At 41.4% G+C, this 25,157-nt stretch overlaps 1 protein-coding gene across 1 annotated transcript in view; it reads right to left on the bottom strand.

Annotated features, from left to right (window-relative positions):
• Deptor (DEP domain containing MTOR interacting protein) overlaps positions 1-25,157 on the bottom strand; it is a 121,596-nt gene that overhangs the window by 25,172 nt on the left and 71,267 nt on the right. The window contains exons 5-8 of the mRNA XM_042672992.1: positions 15,586-15,771; positions 11,606-11,740; positions 8,770-8,840; positions 5,515-5,619 (exon numbers count right to left, since the gene is read on the bottom strand). Coding sequence (XP_042528926.1) covers positions 5,515-5,619; positions 8,770-8,840; positions 11,606-11,740; positions 15,586-15,771 — 497 coding nt within the window. The remainder of the gene's footprint in view (positions 1-5,514; positions 5,620-8,769; positions 8,841-11,605; positions 11,741-15,585; positions 15,772-25,157) is intronic.

A 25,157-nucleotide genomic window follows, 5' to 3' on the forward strand; every position in this document is an offset into this window, starting at 1 on the left:
GCCTTCTATACAGAATAAGCCCGGTGTGTACCTATACAAGGATATGTGCATATACACACACATGTTCTCTTCATTTTTTAAAAATTTCTATTTATTCTGTTTGCTTGAAGCAGTCTTATTACGTAGTTCAGACTGGCTTTGAACTTCCTGTCTGAATATTGAAATGATAGGCATACACCACCAACCCAGCTCTATTCATTCAGCTTTCTGCTCAAACCTTTCCTCTCTGAATTCCAGAAATGGTTGTCCTTCTCATCCCCCATCCTCCCTGAAAAAACTACAAGCACTGTTTGTTTTGTTTTGTTTTTTTAAACTTCATTATTCTCATCTTGGATTGTGATTATATATTCAACAGGATGATTATGAGCCTAATCTATCTCTTCCTCTTTCAACTACAAATCCCATGCTGGCCTATCATAATACCCAGCACCTAATACTGAACAATAATGACTGACAAGTAAGAAATTATGCACTTGAGGGGTTGTCCGTCTGTTTTGATGAGTATTTTATGATTTGTTATGTCAATGCCCAGGCAGGTTTGAGCAATTAGGAACCTGACCTCTCTTGGTCCAGGAGGAAAATACTATGGAATCAATAGAGCTGTGATCATGAAGAGACAAGATCAATAAGATTTGGAAAATTTTTCTTTTTTCTTTTTTTTTACTGTGAAAATACCATACAGAGGGGATACAATTGCATAGGCAAGGTAATGAGTGCATTTTTTATCAAGCATTGTTTCCCCTTCTCATATCCCTCCTCCTTCGCCCCCCCCTGCCCCCACACCAAAGAGATATAGTTCATTTTCGACATAAGATCTTGTACATCTCATTGGTGCAATGGGTCCACCTGTGAAAATTTTTCTTTTATATGAAAAAAATCAGATTTTAAAGGGAAGAGGGAAAAATGGCCAGTGTTTCATCATGGTGATTGTTTCTATATAAATATACAAAGAAACAAACAAACAAAAAAAGAGGCCCAGAAGCCCACATCCATCAATTCACCACAGCAGGAAACAAACGGAGAAGCCAGGAGGCTTGAAATCCCTCTGAGACTTGGCACAAGGCAGTTTGAAAACTTGAATACAATTTCTCACCAGATTTAATTATTCCCACAAGAAAAATAAATAAATAAACTTTCCAGAAAAAACCAAGGATATCTTTTGTTCCTTATTTGTGATTAGAGCTAAATTTCCTTTTGAGTCCAAGAACTGAATGGTCTGCGCTAACAAGAAGTGAGTGTTTTGGAATTTTCTCTATCACGCTGTAGGATCTAGACTTGACTGAAGTGAGGAGTTGGTGCCAAGAACAAAATTATTTATTTTGTCTTCTTCAGTCCAGGTGAACATGTGATCATCCTAATGATGTGCTTTGAATAGAACATAATTCTCTTCCTTAGAATAGTTCACCAAGGGTTTAATGGCATTTACTATTTATTGGGCTCTGCCTCAAGAGTTTGCATTTCTTAAAATAATACCATGGGAAATATGTAGGCTGAAGTAGGGACAGCAATACCAGGTTTGAATCTACCTCTAACATTTGCCAACCGGAGAGCCTTGGGAAAGCTCACCCACTTTTCTTACTGATGAAGTAGAAAGACATTTTCCACCTATCTTCAAAAGGTGCCAGAACACTATAAACTATATCATGGATATGAAGTATTTGGGGGAACACACTGCAGATGCTCAATAGGTGAATTTCCCTTTCTATAGAAGTTCCCTTGTATTGAATCATTCACAAAATTTGCTTTAAGATAGTAGCTGGTGGCTCAAGCCTGTAATCCAAGCTACTTAGGAGGCTGAGACTTGTAGGATCAAAGACAGTCCAGCAGAAAAGTCTGGGACATGCAGGGAGGGAAAAAAAGGAAGGAGGAAGAAGGAAGAAAGAGAAGGGAGGGGGGAAAAGCCAAAAGAGAAGGCTAGAGTAATGGAGATGGAGGGAGAGAGGGAATGAGAAATGAAAGAAGGAAGAGAGGAGGCAGACAGGGGTGGAGGGGAGGAGGGAGAAAGATAGAGACAAAAACAGAGACAGAGATAGAGACCAAAGTGCTTTGAGCACATAACATGTCATGTCACTGAACTAGAAAGCTGTACAATACAATAGTGTAGAAACTGCTCAGATGAATTCTGTGCTATTCTCTAGCATACAAAAATGATTGTGCACCTCCAGAGAAAATAAAAATAGGAACTACATAAGTTATTAGTTTACAAAACGGAACAAAAGCTCAGGAAAACCCACCTATACAAATATATAAAAACTTAACCAATTGACAGTGGCTATGCATGTCAATCAACAGAGATGAATGAAAGCCAATTAAATTCCCTGTATACTTGGCTGAGCAATCCCAGGCCTCAGCTGCAATGTAATTCATTGCTTTCCTCAAAGGAAATGTGTTTTAAGTCAAGGCCTCATGTGAACGAGTGCATGCTCAGAACTGAAGCACCATGCCAAAAATAATCCACACTGGGTATTTTTTTTGTGGGGAAATAAAATATAAAGTCCTTCCTACAGCCAAGAGTTCCATTAGAAAATAAAATATTTGGCTTCGGCAAAGAGACAAGATCCCACCCTTTATGAACCAAGCCAATTCTCCTGCTGTGCCTCTTTGGTGCTGTGCCTACTGCAGTTTTGGAAAAAGTAGGACAGTGTCTCTAACCCTTACTGACATAGCCAAGGAAGCTTCCAGAACTGCCCAGGAATATAGGGAATGGCAGGACAAGATCTGCAATACAAGGACAGAGCCAGCACTTAATCATACCAACACGGGTTACCCAGCCCAGCAGTAAAGTGCTCTTCTCCCTTAACACCATTCCTTGATGGCCAACTTCTTTATCTTTCCTCTTTTCTTGTATGTAAAACAAAGCCAAAGGGCACATATCTCACACCAGAGAGGTGGAGGCTCATATCATAACTGTATTGGTTTACCTCACTAGGAAAAAAGTCTGTGGAGAAGATGAAAGTATTGGATAAATGGATGGTAGGAATTATCTGTAGCTTTCTGACTTCTAAGTCCTCTGATGCATGGTCCCAGAGAATGGAGAGATCAATATCCTATAGGAAAATGCACAGAGCACTGAAGGAAACAAAACCAGGGCTGGGAATGTGGCTTAGTAGTAAAGTGCTTGCTTAGCATGCATGAAGCCCAGGTTCCATTCCTCAGTACCACATAAACAGAAAAAGCCAGAAGTGGTGCTGTGGCTGTGGTATAGTACTAGCCTTCAGCAAAAGAAGTTTCAGGGACAGTACCCAGGCCCTGAGTTCAAGCCCCAGGACTGGCAACACACACACACACACACACACACACACACCAAAAATGAGAAAATGAGGAGTCTTAACATCCTCTTACACTGTTTTTCTATATAAATGAAGACAATATATATTTATATGTGTGTAATTGTGTATGTATATGCCAAATGAAGATATATATATATTTAGGTGTACATACTATAAAGGTATATGTGTATACATATACCTTCAACCTTCAAATCTATGAATATTCATATATGAATATATATACTTGTTAGATACAAATATATGACTATAAGAAGTCTATAAAAACATGAACCAAAATGTTAATGGAGCTACATCTTATATGCCAATTACAGTCCCCATAAAACTGTTGGGCTAGAAACGATTATAGGTAATCTTATTTTACTTATCTATGTTTTTCAGCATTTTTTGTGTATGTATCATTTTAGTCCTAAAGTATGTAAAAGGTTTTTTTCAAAAAGTATTTTTTGGGTGACATTAGGGTCTGAAGTCAGGGCCTTAAATAAAGGCAAGTCCTCTGTCCCTTAGCCATGCTTCCTTTCCCTTTTGCTTTTGTTCTTTTTTTTTTCTGAATAGGATCTTGCTTTTGTCTCAGGCTGGTTTAGACTGCAGTCCTCCTATTGACGCCTTCTATGTAGCTATGGTGACAGCTGTGGACCACTACACCGAAATTTATGGGTTGAAATGAGGGTCTCACAAACTTTTTGCCTGGGTTAGTCTCAGATCATGATCATCCGCAGCTTAGCTGCCTGGGTGGAGAGGATTACCAAGTGAGCCACTGCACATTAATTAATTAATTAATTAAAGAGAATCGGGTTTGGCTATGTGTATAGCCTAGTGCTGACTCAGAGCTCATGAGTATCCTGCTCAGCCTTCTGAATGATCAAAATCATAAATACATTAATACAGAATTGATGCTTGCATTGTCTTTGTATTTGCAGCTGGATAATCCATAAAAGAGCCAAGGAAAATATAGAGGCCCTTTCAATGAGGAGCAAGCAGGTTCTGTGATGTTACAAATTTTACTCAGAGCCAGTCGCTAGCAAAGCCAAGACATGAAGCTAGACACCATAATTTCTGTTTTAATTTTCTTAGCATATGCTACCCTTACAGTGGGACTCCAGTGCACTGTTGGCAGCATTAACGCCACAGGAATGGACCTCATGTAGAACAGAAACAGCTGTTGTTACATGAGATTGAAGAAAAAATGCACACACATGCACATTTTAAACTTAACATTAGGCAAGAGAAGAAATGTGAAACCCAAGGGAGGTTTGGAGACAGGCAGGGGCGGAGGGAGTAGAGTGCTTGCCTAGCATGTGTGAAATTGGGATTTCATTCCCGGAAATAAGTATATTAGTACACACACACATACACACAGAGATACACAAACACACATGCGTGTAGCTACGTGGAGACAGGTAGGAAAAGTGTCTTCTCTTGTTGCTGCATTTTCTGGTCTTGTCTTCAATTTAACCTCATTCATAAAGGGCAAACGACATTTGGTAGAAGTAGGCCCAAAACATTTAAAGACAGTACAACAGGTGTCAAAGAATGAAATAAGGCTCAAGGTATTCAGACTCAGTCCTGTCAGAAGAGAAAAATGACCAACCCATGGGAAGGTTCTGGAATTCAGAGATTAGGGAACAAAAAGGATGATGGGAGCAGGTGGCACACACCTGTAATCTTAGCTATTCAGGAGGCTGAGATATGGAGGATCAAGGTTTGAAGCTGCCCATGTAGAAAAGGCTGAAGACTCCATTTCTAAAGTAACCAGCCAAAGCTGAGTTGGAAACATGGCTTAAGTGGTAGAGTGCCAGCTGAGCAAGCCAACTAGTTGAATGAGCACAGGATCCAGAGTTCAAACGGGGTATTAACAAAAAAAGGAAAAGAAAGGGAAAGGGAAATGGGAAAGGGAAAGGGAAAAGGAAAAGGAAAGGAGAAAAAAGGAAAAACAAGACGGACGGACAGATGGACAGGCTGGATATATTATTGTATTCCTGGAAGTGAGCAAGGCATGAGGATGATCCTGTTTTCAAAGCCAGAATGGGGGGGGGGGGGCAGAGAGAAGCAAGTGGGGGGAGGAGGAAGAGGAAAGAGGGAGAGGAAGAGAAGGAAGAGAAGAAAAAGGAGGAGGAAGAAAAGGAGGAGGAAGAAGAGAAGCTGCTATTGCTATTACTGCTACTACTACTGCTATTGCTACTACTACTAGAAATGGCACAGAATGGGATGAGAAAACCATTGGTACCTTCATTCCTGCAGCAGCCGCGGGTCCGCTGGGGTCCACAGCCTGGATGTGACATGGCTTGCTTCCTCTCACCACAAAGCCCCAGCCAACTGCATCACCAACAATCTAGAGAGGAAGTCCACAATCAGCAATGGACAGACAGCCTCTGGCAATTCACCTGTCCCTCCCAAGAGAGGACAAGCCAGAGCAGAAAATGTGCCCAGACACATCTTTCTCCACTCCATGTGTGGTGGAAGCACTTCGCTTCTATCACAGATGCCAGATTCTCCCTATGGAAAGTTCGATAAGACACATTTTCCTGTGTGACAGGGGTCGTTTTGGCCAAAGACTGCTGCTTCAGAAGGGCAAAGCTCAGTACACCTGGCAGAATGCCTCTTTCATAGGTTGTTAAGACAATTTCCGGTCCGAATCCAATAAATGATGGAGAAGATGTTATAGATATGGCTAAATCTCCTTTCTAGATCCAATCTCCTCCCCAACTTTGTTCTTTCCTCTTAGATCCAAATAATATAGTTTTTAAAACAGGAATTTGAATTGGAAATACATTGAACCTATATAAAAAGTTGATTAAAAGTAAAATACTCAAACTATTAATTCCATACTATGATTATTATATATCTCTCCACTCATTTTAAATGTTTCTTTAAATGTTTCTTGTAAAGGCCTTACATATCGTTTCTCTATACTCAATGCTTTAAAATTAAGGTCTGCTTGAATTTGAACTCAGGGCCTCATACTTGCTAGTAGGCCTTCTAATGACTTGAGCTATGCTTCAAGCCCAATACTAGATATTTGTACTGTATTTTAAATGCTAGGTTTTTAAAAATTCAGTATTGATCTAAGGAAGAATACTCATTTATTTTCAGTTCTAGCAAATATATAAACTCTCTTAGTAATACTAATCATTTGTTTTATGTTAAAAATCAAAACAAATACATAATTAGATTATCTGTATGTAATGACAGTTTTATTTTTCTTTCATTGTAAACATTACATATTTAATTTTTAATCTCTAGGCTATCTGGTACAGAGTATTGACCCAGTATCAGGAATCTGTCTTGTCAACTAGATTTTACTTTACATTAATGAATTCCCTTCTATACCTAGTGGCTTAGAATTTTTACTACAAATGGATGTTAAGTTTCGTCAAAACGTTTTTCTGCATCTGCTGAATGGTCGCATCCTGCCCCCCTTTCTCTATTAATGTAATCATCACTGATTACTAGGTAGACTTTTTGATCAGCTATATTAATGAAATATAGAATAACAATAAAAATGACTGATTGTGAGAAACAGGAGGAATGTGGCCTGTGTGTGTGCGTGTGCGTGTGTGTGCGCGTGTGCCTGTGTGTGTGTGTTGGTGCTGGGGTTGGCCTCAGGTGCTGTCTTTTAGGTTTTCTGCGCAAGGTTTATTCTTAATGATTTGAGCCACTCTACTTTCAGCTTTTCGCTGGTTAATTGAAAATAAGAATCTCATGGGCTGTGCTGCTCATGCTGGCTTCAAACAGCGGCCCTCAGCTCTTAGCCTCTTGTGTAGCTATGATTATAGGCATGAGCCAGTGGCGTCTATCTAGTTCCAGTGTAGCCTTCTTCTTCTGTTAGGATTATTTTGTGTGTGTGTGCCATCCTGGGGCTTGAACTCAGGGCTTGTCTTGAGCATTTTTGGTTCAAGGTTAGTGCCTTACCACCAGAACCACAGTTCCACTTTCAGCTTTTTGGTGGTGAAGAGTCTCACAGACTTTCCTACTTGGGCTGGCTTTGAACTGTGATCTTCAGACTTTAGCTTCCTAAGTAGCTAGGATTATAGGCATGAGACACTGGTACCTGGCAAGTGTGGCCTTCTTAAAACCTATCTTTTTCCTCTACCAAGAAAAGAGAGTGAAAAAGTACATAAGGTTCATATTTTACAAGTAGTCTTTGATCTAAAAGTTGTTTGGAACTGAGATGTGTCTTTTTTTCTTATGGAATCATTCATTAGTATTGGCAGTTGGGTGCCAGGGCAGTTCCCAGACCTGTTCTTAATACCCATGCCAACTGAAATGAGACACACTCACAACCAGTTACCAGCAATGCTGGCACTGAAACAAAGGACCTAGAACAAATACTTTCACCATACAAGCAACTCTCCTTTAAAAGCTGGAGACTGATGACAAGCGGGAAAGAGTGGCGACTTCGGATCTGATGTTATCAATCAATTCGTCCTAATTTCATTTCCAAATGTGCTACTTGACTTTCCCCTTGCTACACATATTTTATCACACGTTTCTTACATTAACTCCTCCATGCTTACTCAGCACAGGAAATAGCACTCAACCAATGTTCATAGCGTGAATGAGTGCAGAAAGAGTGCTCTCCCCTAAGGGAACAGGCAAAAGTCACAAGATAGCAGGAAAGAAGAGACAAGCTTTAAAGAGGGTATCTGTGTGTGGAGACTGAGAGGAACAGGCAAAAGAAGGGGAAATGGAGGGGGTGAAGTCCATACGAACAGTTCAGAGTCTGTTTAAAGGAAATCAGATGGGCTGGTAGAAGGCAGAAGGGAGGTCTCAGACTTCTAAGGGCTTTCAGGATCTGCTTTCAGCTCTGTGGAGCTAAGTCAGAAGCCCTTAGACCTTAGCTTGTGCTGACCTTGTTTATGGCACCAGCTCTTACAAAGGAATGACTTCTCCCACAGTTTCTCTATCTCAGGACTTTTTTGGGGGGAGGTTGGGGGGGGGGGGGGTTGGTAGTACTGGGGCTTACTTACAGGGCCATGTGCTCTTGCTTATTAGCTTTTTACATTTAAGGTTTGCAGTCTTCAACCCCTGGACCACATCTCCACTTCCAGCTTTTTGCTGGTTAATTGGTGATATGAATCTTGTGGACTTTTCTGCCCAAGCTGGTTTCAAACCATGATCCTCAGATCTCAGACTCTTAAATAGGACTTACAGGCATGAGTGAATGGGCTCTGCCTTCAGACTCTTAAATTGTTTTTAGGATTAGCCATAATCCAGAAGCTCTTGACATTATATGTATTGCTATTGGCCTTCAAAATCTGTAATTACATCAGAATAAGTGCATAGTGAATATCTGCTTTGAAAGGATATTATATGAATTACAAATCTTGTATTTCAGGACCTTAAAGTCAAGAAGCGAACCATACAATCATGTTAAAGACAAAATGAAACATGAAGAAACATTTTCAGTGTAGTCCATAAGCTCATACATGGACACACTGACAAGCAAAAACATCAGCAAGAGAAAAGAAGCAAGCCTTACCGTGAACGTCTTCCTGGCGTACGGAGCCCCGGGAGTGAGGAGTTCCTCAGATGTGACCGGTCTCTTCAGCACTGAGAGACAGACACAGTGTCAGCAACAAGCACGCCCAGGGCCCTGCTGGCCTCACTCAGCTGACATTCACTCAACACCCCGTGTAACCACCAATAAGCAGAAATGACAAGAAGAAAGTATCAGCAAATAGCCTGAAATCTAGCTCAGAGAGATAGAGAGAAGGGGAGGTAGCAAACAAAACAAGCAAGCAAACAACAACAACAAACAGTAAAGGGAAGGGGCACAAGAATGTCAGGAAAGGAGTCAAGGTTAGAATGAAATTCATCTAATAAAGAAAACAGTCATGACTTCTATATTTACATTCTCCTCTCCCTCCCTCTCTTCCTCTTCTTTTCTTTCTCTCCCCCTCTTCTCTCTCCCTGCTTCCTTCTTCCTTCCCTTCCTCCCTCCCTCTCTCCTTCCCCTCTACGCTCCCTTCCTCCCTTCCCTTTTTTATTTTTGGCTGATTCTAGGACCTGAACTCAAGGCCTCACACTCTTGCTTTTTTTTTTTCTCTCCTCAAGACTGGTTGATGCTCTACCACTTGAGACACTCCTATTTCCAGCTTTTTTCTGGTTAACTAGAGATTTTTTTTTTTAAGTCTTGGGGGTTTGTCTGCACAAGCTGGCTTCAAACCTCAATCCTCAGATCTCAGCTAGGATTACACGTGTGAGCCACAGTACCAGCCTTACTTCTCCCATTTCTTCCCTCCAAATCCTTAAACGAATTTAGACATTTCAAAGTCATAAACATACATGCACTCAAGCTTCACTTTCAATGAATAACACCTAGGAACCTGGGGGCACTGTCCATACTGCCCTGTGTCCTGAGGAGTAATATTAGTGAACTTCCCCAAGGATTTACATGGCACTGTGCTAGGTGCTGCATCTCCACTATTCACTTAGTCACATGAGACTAATGAGTGAGGCTCCTTGCTATTCCTGTTTTATATGTGAGAAAACAAGCATGGAAAAGTTAAATTGCTCATGTCTAGGGTTCTAGAGCTAATGAAGGGGTAGGTAGCAGAATTAGTGTCAGATCTGGGCATTGGATGGCCTGGTCACAATGTCAGCCACTGGGTCACGTGGTCCCCGGTGCCATGCTGTCTGCAAGTGGATAGCGTCGCAGAATCTTAGAAGAAAATGTTGAGTGTTCTCTCCTAAGACTTCTGTTTTCATTGGCCACTATGTTACCCATCAAGCCTACAGAGACAGCAGCCAGTACCTGACCTGCCACTGCCTTAAACCTACCAAAATGAACCTTCCCGAGAACCTTCATTGAGAACTGGAAAACGGGTCTAGAACCAGTGTCTCATGCTTGTGTTACATGATCAGGATGAGATTTTGAGAATCTCGGCTAAAGGCCAGCCAAAAGGTCTGAGAAACTCCATCTCAAATTAACCAGCAAAAATCTGGGCTGGAGGCATAGTTCATTTGGTAGAGCACTAGTTGTGAGAAACAAAAAAATTGAAGGACTAGAAAGAGACTGTCCAAAACAGCAGGTGGGTCACAGGACAGGGACACAGTAATATGGTGGTTTTTTTCTTTTCCTTTTTAAAATGGAATATCAAAGACTTTTATTAGCATATTATATATCTATAGATGGTTGGATAAATAGATCGATCGATCGATAGATAGATAGATAGATAGATAGATAGATAGATAGATAGATAGATAGATAGTGCCATTATAAGGGCTTGAACTAAAGGCCTTATATTCTTCCTTATCTTTTTTTTGGGGGGGGGTCCAGTCATGGGGCCTGAACTCTGGGCCTGGGTGCTGTCCCTCAGCTCTTCAGCTCAAGGCTAGCGCTCCACCACTTGAGCCACAGCGCCACTTCTGGCTTTTTTCTTTTTGCTTATGTGGTGCTGAGGAATCAAACCCAAGGCCTCATGCATGCAAGGCAAGCACTCTACCACTGAGCCACCTTCCCAGCCCTCTTCCTTATCTTTTTCTCTCATTTATACCACCTTTCCATTTTCAGCTTTCTGCTGATTTGGAAATAAAGAGTCTTACAGAATTTTCTGCCTTAGCTGGCTTAGAAATGTAGTACGCAAATATCAGTCTCCTGAGTAGCTAAGAGTATAAGAATGAGCCACTGGTGGCTGGCTAATTAGCATACATAACTTGTAACATTTCTGTGCATGTACACAATGTACTCTGATTGCTTGTTAGGACGAATTTATCAGCAATCTTTGAGCCTAGCTTTTTTTTAAATGGAATATGAAGACCATGGGGGCCATGAATAGATTGTGACACTCCTTGGCAGGGTGCCAAGGAGTCACAGAGATTGGTAGGTTTGCAGGTCTCCCTTCTTTCTTCCTTAGGAGTGCTAGCCCCTGGTGGATCCTGGGATTTTCCACAACCTGGGGAGGCATTATGTCTCCTGTTATGGTGAACACACTGCCCGAACACCTTTGAGGACAAAGAGACTCTTCTGGGAGAGCTAATGGCAGACAGGCCTCCAGTGATTTGAGCAACCATCTCTTGGAAGAGAACTCTCATGATTAAAGTCATGTATTTCTCTCAGGAACAACCAACCACAAACAAGGCCACAGGTCAGTTTAAAGACCCAGCTAAATCAATGCAACTGCATGTAACTGTAGGGCAGTCCCTGCTTGAGACAAATGAAAGCCTTTCTTGAGACTTCATTTCAGGTGACTCTCCCCCCTCTGCTGGGCCCTACTTCGTCTTCTATTCAATAGATTTCCTCCACCTCAGAATCTGTTTCCCAGCATGCACCACACTGGCATACCCAGGAGCATGGCCACCCCTCGCATGCTTACCAGACTTGGGGTTGCAGAGCACAGGGGGGCTGCTGCTGAGGGTCGGGCTGCTGCTGAAGTAGCCGCTGCTGCCACAGCTACTCATGCTGCTCCTCCGCACAGCAGACACGATCTTGATTTCCTTGCTAGGGCTGACTGCAGAATAGGAAACATACACTGTTAGTGAACAGAATAAAGTCTTCATTCCTGGAGCTCCTGGGCTTTCAACTTCCTGATGCAGCAAAGCAAGCTACTTTTGCCAAGACAAAGCATCCTAACCCAGGAGCCCGAAAAAAAAAAGTACCTGAGGTGCATCTCTGATGCTTAGGACAACTTGTGTCATTCTTCCACTTCGCTCTGCCTCCATTTCCCTAACTATAAGGTGAGAATAATGTTATTTTACCGGATTGGTGCAGGGAGAGAATTATATAATGTATGTGAGTGAACACAGGATATTATTTCAAGAACTACCAAATGGCTGGGTACCAATGGTTCACACCTGTAATCCTAGCAACTCAGGGGGCTGAGATCTGAGGATCGAAGTTCAAAGTCAGCCTGGACAGGAAAGTCTGTGAAACTCTTATTTCCAATAAACTACCTCCCTCCAAAAAAGCCAGAAGTATAGAGCTGTGGCTCAAAGAGGTAGAGCACTAGTCTTGAGCAAAATAAAGCTCAGGGACAGTGTTCAGGCCCTGAGATCAAGCCCCAGGACCAGAACCACAAAACAACAACAACAAAACAAAAGCCCTACCAAACTTGGCCAGGCACATAGAAGCTCTGGCTTGCAATTCTAGACACTCAGAAAGAGGGAATCAGGAGGATCACAGCTGCAGCAATAAAAAGATGGGATCCTAATGAAAAATAACTAAAGCAAAAATGGGCTGGGGGCATGGCTCATGTGGTTTCATCCTCATCTAGCAGGTGCAAAGGCCCTGAGTTTAAACCATCAAACCAAGAACTCCCCAGTCAAAACATTCCCTCCCAAGAGATAAGCTCAAAGTAGTAGCTACTCATGTAATGAACTAACAGTGATGGGGTAAGCCTCTCGATTTGTTTTTATTGTTTTTTTTTTTTTGGGGGGGGGGGGAGTTTATATATTTTAAGTACAAAAATGACATAAAATTCTATGTACAGTAGAATAACAACTATGTAAACACGCCCCAAATCTATGCACAGAAATGTCTAGAGAAACATTTAACATCAACAGATTTAACATAATACGTGAGTCGCCCACGATTCTGTAATTCTCTCAAATTTTCCTTAGCAAGCAATAATTATGATTACAACAGGGACTCATTTAAAAAAGAAAAAAATTAAAAAGAGGAAAAGAAAATACCCCACTGGAGAGCTGGGAGTGTAGGTCACATGGTAGGACACTTGCCTAGCAAGTGCCAAGGTCCTGGGTTCAATTCACACTACCCTAAAAACAAAAAAAGAAGGTGAGGGAAGGGGAAAAACAAAAAATCCCACTGGAGTTGGGCATGATAGTGAATGCCTAGGATTGTACAATTGGAAAAGTGAGGCCAGCCTGAACCTACATTGTGAGACCTTGCCTATACACAAACACACACACACACACACACACACACACACATACTTACTTGCACATGCGTGCACACACAGTACCCCACCACATACATAAAAGCAGTAAGCCTCCCGATTTGTATTAAACCATATGCACTCAACATCCTGGAAGATGGAGCTTAAAATACAAAGCACCTATTCAGGTGTTAGGTAAAGTAGTGTCTTCAATTTTCTGAGTTGGTTCTTCCTGCCATGGAGAAGTCAGGCTGTCTCACAGGGAGTATTGATAAGGAAGGAAAGAAACTATGGGGAAAATTCTGTTCACTGCCTGAAACATGAGAAACAAACAACCCACTGCTGGCATTATGGGATGTTAGTCACTCTATCCTCTATTCTGGTTGATTGGACCACCTCAAGAAACAGGTAAACCTCAGTACCAGTGAGGAAGGAAATAGCTCAGCTGCTATGTGTCCTTAAAAGGACACAGTTCCTGGGGCCTTTAGGCCTGGCCAAGTTGACTTGGAGCACAGGCTTGGGCTGCTGACCTTTAGCTAGTTTTTATTTTCTCTAAGTAGCCCTTGCTTTATTTGCTCCTCCACTCAGCTGTGTGCTGAGGAATGTGGAAGCTATAGAGCCGAGGAGGGGTGGCATGAAGCAGGCATTAGGGAGTGATAGAGCTGTTGAGTCCCAGCTCCGTCCACCCCTTGGAACCTCGGGGAAGCTTATCAACTGCTCTCGGCCTTTTTCTTCTACCTGTAAAAGGGAGATATGAAAAATCCTTTCTCTGAGGTTATGGTAAGAAAAAAATGAGAAAATGCATGCAGCCAAGCTTTTCCTAATGCCTGCACACAGAAATGTCTCACTATGTGGAGTTTGTAAGTGTTCTTATTGTCAGCTTCTATTCATAACCAAAAGGTGACATTTTCATATCATGATGGGTTTAGTTTGGCACTCCTAACCCGAAGACAACAAATTCTTTGACTCCATTCCAAGTTTTCAGAGGAGCTGAAATGATCATTTTCAAGTGGCTCACTCACTGGGTTGTTTTCTCCTTTTCCTTTTCTTTTGTATTTTAAGCCTGTCGTGCTATGTAGACTAGGCTGGTCTTGAACTTAAGATCCTCCCACCTCTGTCTTTTGAGGGCATAGTTACACTGTGCACCACCACACCTCGTTTTCACTCTTCTTCTCTGTTCTCCTCCTTCCCTCCCTCCCTTCTCCTCCCTCCCTCTCCTCTTCCCTCCCCATTTCCTTCCTTGCTCCTTTCTGAGAAAGGTCTTGGTGTGAAGTCTAGGCTGGCCTTGAACATGTGATCCTTCTGATTGTGCCTCCCGAATGCTGGGATGACAGGTGTGTGTGACCCATCTGGCCATCTTATCCTCTTGTTTGGAATGATGCTTGTTTCAAGTTTCCCTTTTCTGGGTGAGTGGGGTTGCCTCTGGCTGTCAATCACCACCACTCGGATTCCCAAGCACTAACTGTGGACATGAAACTACTGGCTTCACACCTAGAACCACATGCAGCTGTGCTTTATGAGCTCTTCTTTTCAAAGTTGTTTTTCTTTTCTTGCTTTTTTGGTCGTGGGGCTTGAACTCAAGGCCTGGGCGCTGCCCCTGGGCTCCTTTTGCACAAGGTCAGTGTTCTACTTCCAGCGGTTAACTGGAAAAAAAGTCTCCCAGGGACTTTCCTGCCCAGACTGGCTTTGAACCATCATCCTCAGATCTCAGCCTCCTGAGTAGTTAGGATTACAGGTGTAAACCACCAGCTCCCTGTATCTTTCTTTTTTTAATTCTCTGTTAATCATTCACAGCTAATGGATACATGTTGGGCTGCCTTTTAATTGTTGACATTTATGCCCACAGCAGACCTTTATTGATCCCCAGTCCTTTCAAAATTATTGTTTAGAAAATGGAATCATTATAGAATGTATACATTCTAAACATTGTATAGGGGTGCATGCCTATAATCCTAGCACTGAAGAGGCTGAGACAGTATGATCGAAACTGGGGTACATGGCAACTTCAAGTCTCACAAGCAAGCAAACAAACAAGACACCAGTGGCTTACACTTATAATCCTAGCTATTCACAGGCTAAAATCCAGAAGGACTGAGGTTTAAAGCTAGCTCAGGCAGGAATGTTCACAAGATTCTATCGCCCAAAGAACCAGCAAAATGCCATGTCCTGCTGGAGGTGTGACTCAAGTGGTAGAGCACCAGCTATGAGCAAGCAAACTGGAGGCCCTGAATTGAAACCCCAGTACCAGCAAATAAACCACGCAAATAAAGCATTCATTTACATAAAATGAGCATTTCCAGGGTTTTCTATACTTCAAGTACATAATTCCATCATGACCTCATGACATTTAAGCTTGCTACCCAAGAATGACTTTTCAAAAACAGAAACTTCTTAATTATGAGTATAGCAAGTTTTGCAGAATAGAATTTCCCAAGGGCGCATCCACCGCAGGGCTGGCATACCTGACATAAAGCTGGTGGGTTTCCGATTGTCATGGCTCTGCTTCCTCAGGCAGAAGGGACTGTCATGAGCCTCCTGGGAAGAGGGAGACTTCTCATTGAGCAGCTCCATCAGTCTTCGCCTCCGACGGAAATTCATTCGGAACTGGTAGAGAAGGTTGCTGTCCACAAACGGGTGCTTGTTGGACACTGGGGACAAGAAATGACAGAGGAGGAATGTCTGGCATCCTGTGTGCCACGCAGTCCTATCAGGGGACTGCAGCCAACAGGGGCAAAAGTCTCAAGAAAGAGTTTAGTTCTATAGATGCCACATGGGTTGCGCTCTGCCCCACGTGGTCCTAAATTCTTTCCATGTATCATGCACTAAAAATATACTCACCAACTCCTCTGGGAAGCTTTCCCTGACCTCACCTGCAACCTGAGCTGTCTACTCTCCATGTTTCCTATCGGCCCATGTCTCCCCAGTAGAGTTACTTACTACATTTGGTCCTCACTCTGGTCACCTACCTTAAACACCAAGTGGTCACTGCTGCTATTGAATTATGTGGTTCCAGCAGTGTGTGACCCAAAGCAGCAGCTCATTTTTACTTTTATTTAACCATTGTTTTGTCTTTTTTATTTGTTGGTCATGGGGCTTGAACTCAGGGCTTGGGCACTGTCCCTGAGCTCTTTTGCTCAAGGCTAGTGCTCTACTATTTGAGCCACAGCTCCACTTCTGGTTTTTGAGTGGTTAATTAGAGATAAGAGTCTCATGGGGACTTTTCTCCCAGGCTGGCTATGAACAGCAATTCTTATATCTCAGCCTCCTGAGTAGCTAGGATTACAAGCGTGAGCTACTGGTGCCCAGCCAAACATTGTTTTGTTTTTTTTTTGTGGGTTTTTTGGGGGGGAGGCTTGAGGCTTGAACTCTGGGCCTGGGCAGTGACCCTCAGCTCTTCAGCTGAAGGCTCGCTAGCACTCTACCATTTGAGCCACAGCACCACTTCTGGCCTTTTCTGTTTATATGGTGCTGAGGAATTGAACCCCCAGGGCCTCATGCATGCAAGGCAAACACTCTACCACTGAGCCACCTTCCCAGCCCTAAACATTGTTTTTTAATGTGTGTGGTTCTGTGGATCAAACCCAGAGACTTGTAAATGCCAAGCAAATGCTCTGCTACTGAGCTATAGTCCAAGTGTGTGTGTGTGTGTGTGTGTGTGTGTGTGTGTGTGTACGTGTGTGTGTGTGTGTGTACGTGTGCTATAACTGGGGCTTGAACTTTGGGCCTGAGCACTGACCCTTAGCTTTTTCACAAGGCTGGTGCTTTAGCACTTGAGCCACAGCTCTACTTCCAGCTTCTCAGTGGTTTATTGGAGGTAAGAGACTTTCTTGAACTTTCCTGCCTGGGCTGACTTCAAACTGCCATGTTCAGATATCACACGTTCCTGAGTATTCGGATCACAGGCATGACCCACCAGTGCCTGGCTTTTTTTTTTTTTAACTTTTCATTTTGAAATAATTATAGACTCACAGAGACTTAATACAAAGAACATTCATCATACGATTCAAACCATACAAAATGTCTAGCATAAGAAAATCTCTGGAGACAGAGTACATTTTCTTTTTCATTTCCTTGTTTTGTTTTTGGTTATTTTTGTTTTGTTTTCCTCTGCTAGGATCAAGAGGATCTAGGGAAATATTAACACCAGTGTGAGTTTTTTTTTCTGAGGTGATAGAAATGTTCTAATTTCCTGTGATGAAGATTGCACTCTGTGAATATGCTAAAGCCACTGAATATTAATGCATGCTAAGTGGGTGAGCTGTATGGTCCACAAAATATATCACAAGCTCTTAAAAAATCAACAACAACAAATAGTACGATGTCCTTCACCTAGATCTCCTGCTCTGGTGCCATCTTACATAAACAACTAGAGTATAAAACCATACCCAGACCCTAGCACGAGCTACACACCTTATTCAGAGGCACTGGTTTCTATAAGTACTTATTTGTACATGCACGAGCATGTGTGTGTGTGTGTGTGTGTGTGTGTGTGTGTGTGTGTGTATGTGCGCGCGCGCATCGATGCTACTTTATCACATTTAACATTTGTGTAGCAACCATAACAATCAAGATACAGAACTGTCCTCTCAGGACAAAGAAGCTCCCTCCTCTGCCCCATGATGATCTCTTCTTCCATAATATGCTGTCCATCTACAACGCTATCATTCTGAGGACATTATAGAAACGGAATCACACAGTATGTCATCCAAGTTTGATGCTTAATGAGTGAATGTTTATTCAAGGATCAATTATACTACAACTACTTTTCTGTTTTCAGCCATCTACCATGTATTGAGTAGACTGACAAAATGGTAATTCCTTCTTTGTCCAATATTTTATGAGATGATAGGTAAAATAGAAATGAAAAATACTGATTCACAGTCTGCTTTGGTATGTTACAAACAACATTACATCCTTTATAGGTCAACACCAATAACCTAAGGTTGTAATTGTACTTCCACATTTGTTAATGCATAATTCTTCTGGTTAGATTAATCTTGAGGATTAACATAGAATGGAGATTTTTTCAAAATTTATTTTGAACAATTTATTAGCACCTTTAAATCTACTGCCAATAGACAGGCCTGCTGGTGCATGCCTATAATCCTATCACTGGAAGGTAGCAGCAGACAGAGTATGGAGAGTGTGAGGCCAGTGTTGGCTCCATAGTGAAATCCTGACTTAAGCAACAACAACAAAATCCCAGTGCCAATTCTTAAGATACTTGACTTTTATAAGGTATTTTATTGGAGTTTCAGAATGTGGAGTTCCCATAAGAGTAGAGTACAACGGACCATTAACATTTAACTTAATGATTCATTAGTGTGACTCAGAGTCTTCAAGTAGAAATAAACTCTTCACTTTCGCCAAATGAATAATGTTGGCTTTAAAGTTACAAACACACTTAACTCAGTGGTAGTTCTGCCTTTTCTTAGTCAACAATCCATTCTTGGATTCACATTTACCTAATGCAATCTGGACCAAAAAAATAAGCCAATTATATTTTGATGTGATAGCTACATTTATTGGCTCTCTCTTTTCTCTGGCTTCCTTGTGAATAGTTAAATTATTACATAAATTTAAGAAACTACTATAAGTTGTGGATAAGTTGTTTTTAAATTTCTGGCTTTTTTTTTTTTGGTAATCATGGGGCTTGAACTCTGGGCCTGGGCTCTGTCCTTGAACTCTTCAGCTCAAGGCAAGTGCTCTGTCATTTGAACCACTGCACCGCTTTTGGTTTTCTAGTGGTTAACTGAAGATAAGTCTCACAGACTTTCTTGCCCAGGCTGGCTTTGAACTATGATCCTCATATCTCAGCCTCCTGAGTAGCTAGGATTACAGGTGTGAGCCACTGGCACCCAGTTTCGGCTATCTTTTCTGAATATACTCACTTAAAAAATTCTCAAGGAGATGTTGGCAAGAGTATTTGAAGTTACAAACTGCAAAAGAGTACTACTCTCTTTGTTTTTATTAACACCTGTTATGTATGTTGGCATCTCAAATTGCATAAAATATTGGCTCTGGTGTAAGTAAGTCCAGAAAAGCAATATGAATATAAGAAATCTCATAATACATAAAAGCACACTGAACATATTTTTAGTGCTAGGGAAATAGCTCAGTATAGAACAGTTGCCTAGGAAGTATTAGATCGCCAGAACTTCAAGGGGAAAAAGTGTATTTATATATGGAATACAATAATAAATATTATGTATAATATATAGAGACAGACAGACAGACAGTCTTACTAGGTAGCTCAGGCTGGCTTTGAACTCAACATCTTTTCCTGCCTCAGCCTTTTAAGTAGTTAGGATTAAAGGTATGGGCTATTATGCCCAGCTACAAAGAGAAACACCTAATTGAAGTAGAAATTCTACTGCTAATGTAGCCCGGGTTTCCTCTAGCTTTAATTGCCAACCCAGAGTTTAATTCATAACTAGCTTCCACCCTCTGCCTCCTCAGCTTTAGACCACCTATAGCCAAAAGTGGTAAGATAGATGGTTAAATTAAAATAAGCTTTACTTATTACATAATGAAAAACAGATTGTAAAAACTCAATAAATTATGCTTTTATTGTTTTATAACCACCCTTGTTGTTTTTATTGTTACTGCCATTTGCTGATTATATACTGCCATTCAGTTTATGTGAATTCAATTTATGACATTACTTTCAATGTTCCATTTCAATTTCTAAGGACTGATTTCCATTTTAATCCCTTAAGAACAGCCACATCTCCCCTCTGTAGAAAAAAGTTTACCCAACCACCTCGCCAATCTCCTCTCAGAATATGGGGCCAAGTGCATATCACCTGCTTCTGCTTTCTCATTAAGGGTTTATGTAATAAGCATAATCTTTCACATGTGTTGTTGTTGCTGTTGTTTGTTATGGGGTTTGGTTTGTTTATGTTTTTTCCAGTCCTGGGGCTTGAACTCAGGGCCTGGGCACTCTCCCTGAGCTTCTTTTGCTCAAGGCTAGCACTCTTAACCACTTGGACCACAGTACCACTTCCAGCCTTTTCTGCTTATATGAGCTTCATGCATGCTAGGCAAGCATTCTACCACTAAGCCACATTTTCAGCCCTTGGGTTGTTTTGTTTTAGTGCTAGTACTGCTGCTTGAACTCAGGGCCTCAGCACTGACTCTTACATTTTTGCTCAAGGTTGGCACTCTATCACTGGAGCCACAGCTCCACTTCCAGCTTTTTGCTAATTAATTGGAGATAACCACCTTACAGACTTTCTTTCTGGGCCGGCTTCAAACAGTGATCCTCAGATCTTAGCAACCTGAGTAGCTAGAAGTACAGGCGTGAGCCACTTGTGTCCTATGAGTGTGTATTTGTGTGTCTCTGTGTGTGTTGTGTACAATTCTAAATGTATGTAATTGTAGCTTCAAAAACTGATGAAGTGGAATTGGAAGGCAACTTAGTTTAAGTAGCATATTCCTGTCCAGCTTGAGATACACACTGAGACCTTTTTATTCTCTATAAACCAACCAATCACCAAAACCTGGAGTGTAGGTAATGAGCCATATTATGGCATCAATGTATCATGTTCAACCAATTTATTCTATACATGAGCAACTGCTGAGTGTCACACCCTTCTATCTTAGCATCAGACAGAAGACAAATTTGTCTGCTCATTGAGAAGTCGACCAATTCTATAGTCTGATAAGAGGCATCATTTTATATAAAAGCAAAACAATCTAGGACTTCATTGAAAACTCATGCCAAATTACTATTAGAAAATGACATTTCACAGCTAGATGTTGGTGTCTCATCTCCAATTTCTCAGTAAAAATACAGAATTGAAGGTGTGGTTCATGGGGCAGCCTTGGGTGAAAAAGCCAAGTGAGAGCGGAAGGCCCTGAGTTCAAGCCTCAGTACTGGCACACACACACACACACACACACACACACACACACACACACTCACACTCACATACACACTCACACAGAATTAAGAAAGAAAGTATCTTGCAACAAAGAGCAGAGATTTTAGAGTCAGATCATCTGAGTCTCCACTTCACTCTGCCACATTTGCTAGTTGAGTGAACTAAACCTTTTACCTCGCAATGGCTTTTTTTAGTTTCAATGTCAAGAAGAAATATGATTTATGTAAGGGAGTTGCCAGGGCAGCTGACTTTCATTAGATGTTCCTTGTCTTAGCTTGTGTAAGATCCTACGCAGAACCTATTGCTTCTGTCTTTTTTGGTTCTTTCAAAGAACACTTTGACCTTTCATGAGTTTGGCTGTTACCTTTCACCCATGAAGAACGTGAACTCTTAACCAGAGATCCAGAATGAGTTTAATAAAAACCCCACTGAAGATACTTAACTTTCTCAAGTTTAAGGAAAACAAGAACTAAAGAGTGTGTTAACACATAGAAAGTTTTAGAAGTAACACATTAAGAATGTCAATGTTGAACTGAAACTCCTTTGTACAACTACTTAACTATAATAAATTGTGTGTATGTGTGTGCACACATGTGTAAAGCCAGGCACCAGAAGCTCCTGTGAGTAATCCAAGCTTTCAGTCAGGATATAGGTTCAAAGCCAGCCTACGCAGACAAATCTATGAGCCTTTTATCTCCAATTAACTAGCGAAATGCTGGAACTCAAGGCATGGCTTAAATGTTAGAGCACCATTGTAAGTAGACAAGGCCCAGTGAGAGCGAGAAGTCCCAAGTCCATGCCCCAAAACCAGCATAAAAAAGCCAAAAATATCTCTTACCATGGTAAGTTTCATGAGTAGAGTAACAAGAAACCACAGCTACATGTAATAGTCTGTTTCCCAAAGAAAGAAAAGTTAATTCTTCCTACCATTTTCTATATTTAATATGTAAATAATCAGCTGCATATGCAAGGTGCTCTTTTTTTTTTTTTTTGGTCAGTTGTGGGGCTTGAACTCTGGCCCTGGACGCTGTCTTCAGCTCTTCAGCTCAAGGTGAGCGCTCTACCACTTGAGCCACAACACCACTTCTGACTTTTTTTTTCTGTTTATGTGGTGCTGAGGAATCGAACCCAGGGTCTCAGGCATGCAAGGCAAGTGCTCTACCACTGAGCCACCTTCCCAGCCCAGCCCCCCAAGGTGCTCATTTTATTTTGTTTTTGCTCTGCTGTGGGGTGGGGTTCAAACTTTGAGCCTTGCACATGCTAAGTAAATACTCTACCACTGAGATCCCTTCTTTCCTTTCCCTTCCCTTCTCTTCCTCCCTCCCTCCCTCCCTTCCTCTCTCTTTCCTTCCTTCCTCCCTCCCTCCTTTCTTGAACACAGAAGCCTTGCACTCAGCTTGGTCACTCTTGCCTGGTGCTCTACCACTTAAGCCAGGTCTCGAGCCAAGCTGTATGCTCCTTAATTGCAGATGGAATCTTAGAGATTTTCTGGTCCCAGCTGTCTTTGAACTTTGGTCCTCCAGGTCTCAGCCTCATAAACAGCTTAGGATTACAGGTGTGCGCCATCAGCAGCTGCCTTTTTCTTCCTTTTTGTGGTGATAGATTGAAACCCAGGGTCCCACACAGGCTAAGCCAGCCTGAGTGCAAATTAACAATGTTTTAATCACCCAATTTATAATCTCCAAGCCTTCCCTTTTGCTCTGTTGGAATTTTCTAGTGGACTTGCATGCTTGGTATTAAAAGGGATTAAAGTAAGAAAAGCAGACATCAAGGAAAAATAGTCAGAAAGATGGGGCTATGTAAACAGAGAAGATTTTGTTGCTTAGAAACTTGAGGCAATATGAGTACTAAACTCACTGTTCAGTGGAGAAAAAAAACTGAGCCTATTTACTATGTATCTTCAGTTTTCAGAAAGCACAAGAGCTATGTCACTTTGTCTACCAAAATAATGGTAACACAATACAGATGTGTAGTGTGTGTGTGTGTGTGTGTGTGTGTGTGTGTGTGTGTGTGTGTAAAATGTGGCTACATATCTTCCCTTAACAATTATTAGGACAATTTTAGCAGACACAAAGAAATAAAAGAAGCTTATTATCTAAAAACTTACAACATCTTGAGCTCTACAAGTTGGGCTCAACATCAAAGGGCATTTTGGGCTACTTATCTAGTGGAAAGGCAGAAGGTCACATACTTTCATTCATCCTTGAAATGTTGGCTGGAAAGTGGTGTACCACAATAGGAATGATGCAATAAGTGAATGAAATCCAGCAGTACAGTGAGCATGGGCAGGGATGTAAGATACCAGCTGTTCCCTTCATCAGAACACTTGAAAAAGATGGTCTTGCGTGTGGGATCAGTCTAATAGAGTAAAAATAGGGCTTAAGTAAGGCTAAAGAAATTAAAGAATTAAAGAAAATAAGGCTGATGCCTAGTGTATGAGAAGAAGAAAGATCTGGGAGGATGGGGCTAACTTGGGGTCCATGGAGACGGCTATAAACCAAGGCAAAAGTGAAGCAGGATCAAGGTCACTGCATAGACAGAGAGTGATCAACAGCTGCCATTATCAGCATCATTGTCTTCACTGTCATTGCACAGCAGCAAGAGTGGGTATGGTTGGGTCACGGAATATATAAGGATATGGGCTGGCATTGGTAAGGATCAGTGGGTGGTAAATGACCACAGCATGTTCCCTTGATATCTATACTTTCTTTTTCTGGTGTGTGTTATTACCAGGGCTTGAACTTAGGGCCTCACATTCTTGCTTAGCTTTCCTACTAAAGGCTGACACACTACCACCTGAGTCATGTCTCCATTTCTGGCTTTTTCAGTAGTTAACTGGAGATGAGAGTCTCATAGACTTTTCTGCCTGGGATGGCTTTGAACCATGGATCCTCTGACCTTAGTCTCCAGACCAGCTAGAATCACAGACATAAGCCACACCAGTGCTTTGCTCCTCCTGACTTCTAAAAGGACCAGTGAGTACCTGTAGACATTGCTTAACAGTAGTTATAGGGTCTGGGTTTGTGACTTAGTGGTAGAGTGCTTGCCTAAGCATGCATGAGACTCTAGGTTTGATTCCTCCATGCCAAATAAACAAAAAATAAATACAAAATAAAATTAAAAGGGAAAAAAGCAGCATTAAAATTAGTTTAAAGTTATGAACTTCAAGGATTAACAAATCTATCCTTTGGATTTCATCTTTCTAGAAGGCAATCTAACTGAATATGTGTTGTAAAATTTGTTGTAAAAAACTGAAAAGTGTTGTAAAATATCCCTGCCACAAACAGGAAATAAACTTCACATATCCAGGAATGGACTTGCAGTTTTGTCTTTCTTCTTCTAGAGTACGGTTTCACTGAGTCCAAGCACTGGTACAATTTAGTATTGTACATTACATACTTTTAAAAATACTGTCTAGCATTTATAACTTATTAAGATTATGTGCTTATCCATGTGTTTGGAATAAAACATGAACTGAAAATGAAATCACTACAACAGAAAGCTTTTCTATTTTCCCTCTTCTGTGTGCCTTGGGGCCTAGGTACTCACTATCCCTTAGCTCTTTTGCTCAACTACTTGAGCCACAGCTCCACTTTAGGCTTGTGGGTGGTTAATTGAAGATAAGAGACTTAATGGACTTTCCTGCCTGGGTTGGCTTTGAACTGAGATCCTGAGATCTCAGCATCTTAAATAACTAGGATTGTGAGTGTGAGCCACTGCCACCCAGCAGAATGTTATTTTTTATAGAAAACCTGGGCTGTTCTTCAAGTCCTAAGTGCTTACTTCATACCCTCCTAAGGGTAGACAGTAGTTAGTTAAAGGACCAATTTCCCAAAGCAGCAAAAGTCCTTGATTCAAGACGATGAAGCAATTGTTTATGAGTGTCTACCCCACATAAGGACAGGGCTAGGTACTTGAGATACAAAACTCTCCAAAGGCATAACAACAATGAGTCACAGGCTAAAATAATTACTTCCTCAACACTAACATTAAGGAGAGGATGTGAAAGCAGGAAATTGATTTTAGAGCATAAAGTCCTACCAGCTAATATTATTGAAACAAAGCACTTTACATGTACCAGGTTATTGCACATTTAGGCTTTCTTAATTGACTGAGTCGAGAACATGGAAAAATGGTTGAGAAATAAT

This window comes from Dipodomys spectabilis, unplaced genomic scaffold, assembly GCF_019054845.1.
Source record: "Dipodomys spectabilis isolate Male_0828 unplaced genomic scaffold, ASM1905484v1 ptg000783l, whole genome shotgun sequence".
Taxonomy (NCBI): Eukaryota; Metazoa; Chordata; class Mammalia; order Rodentia; family Heteromyidae; genus Dipodomys; species Dipodomys spectabilis.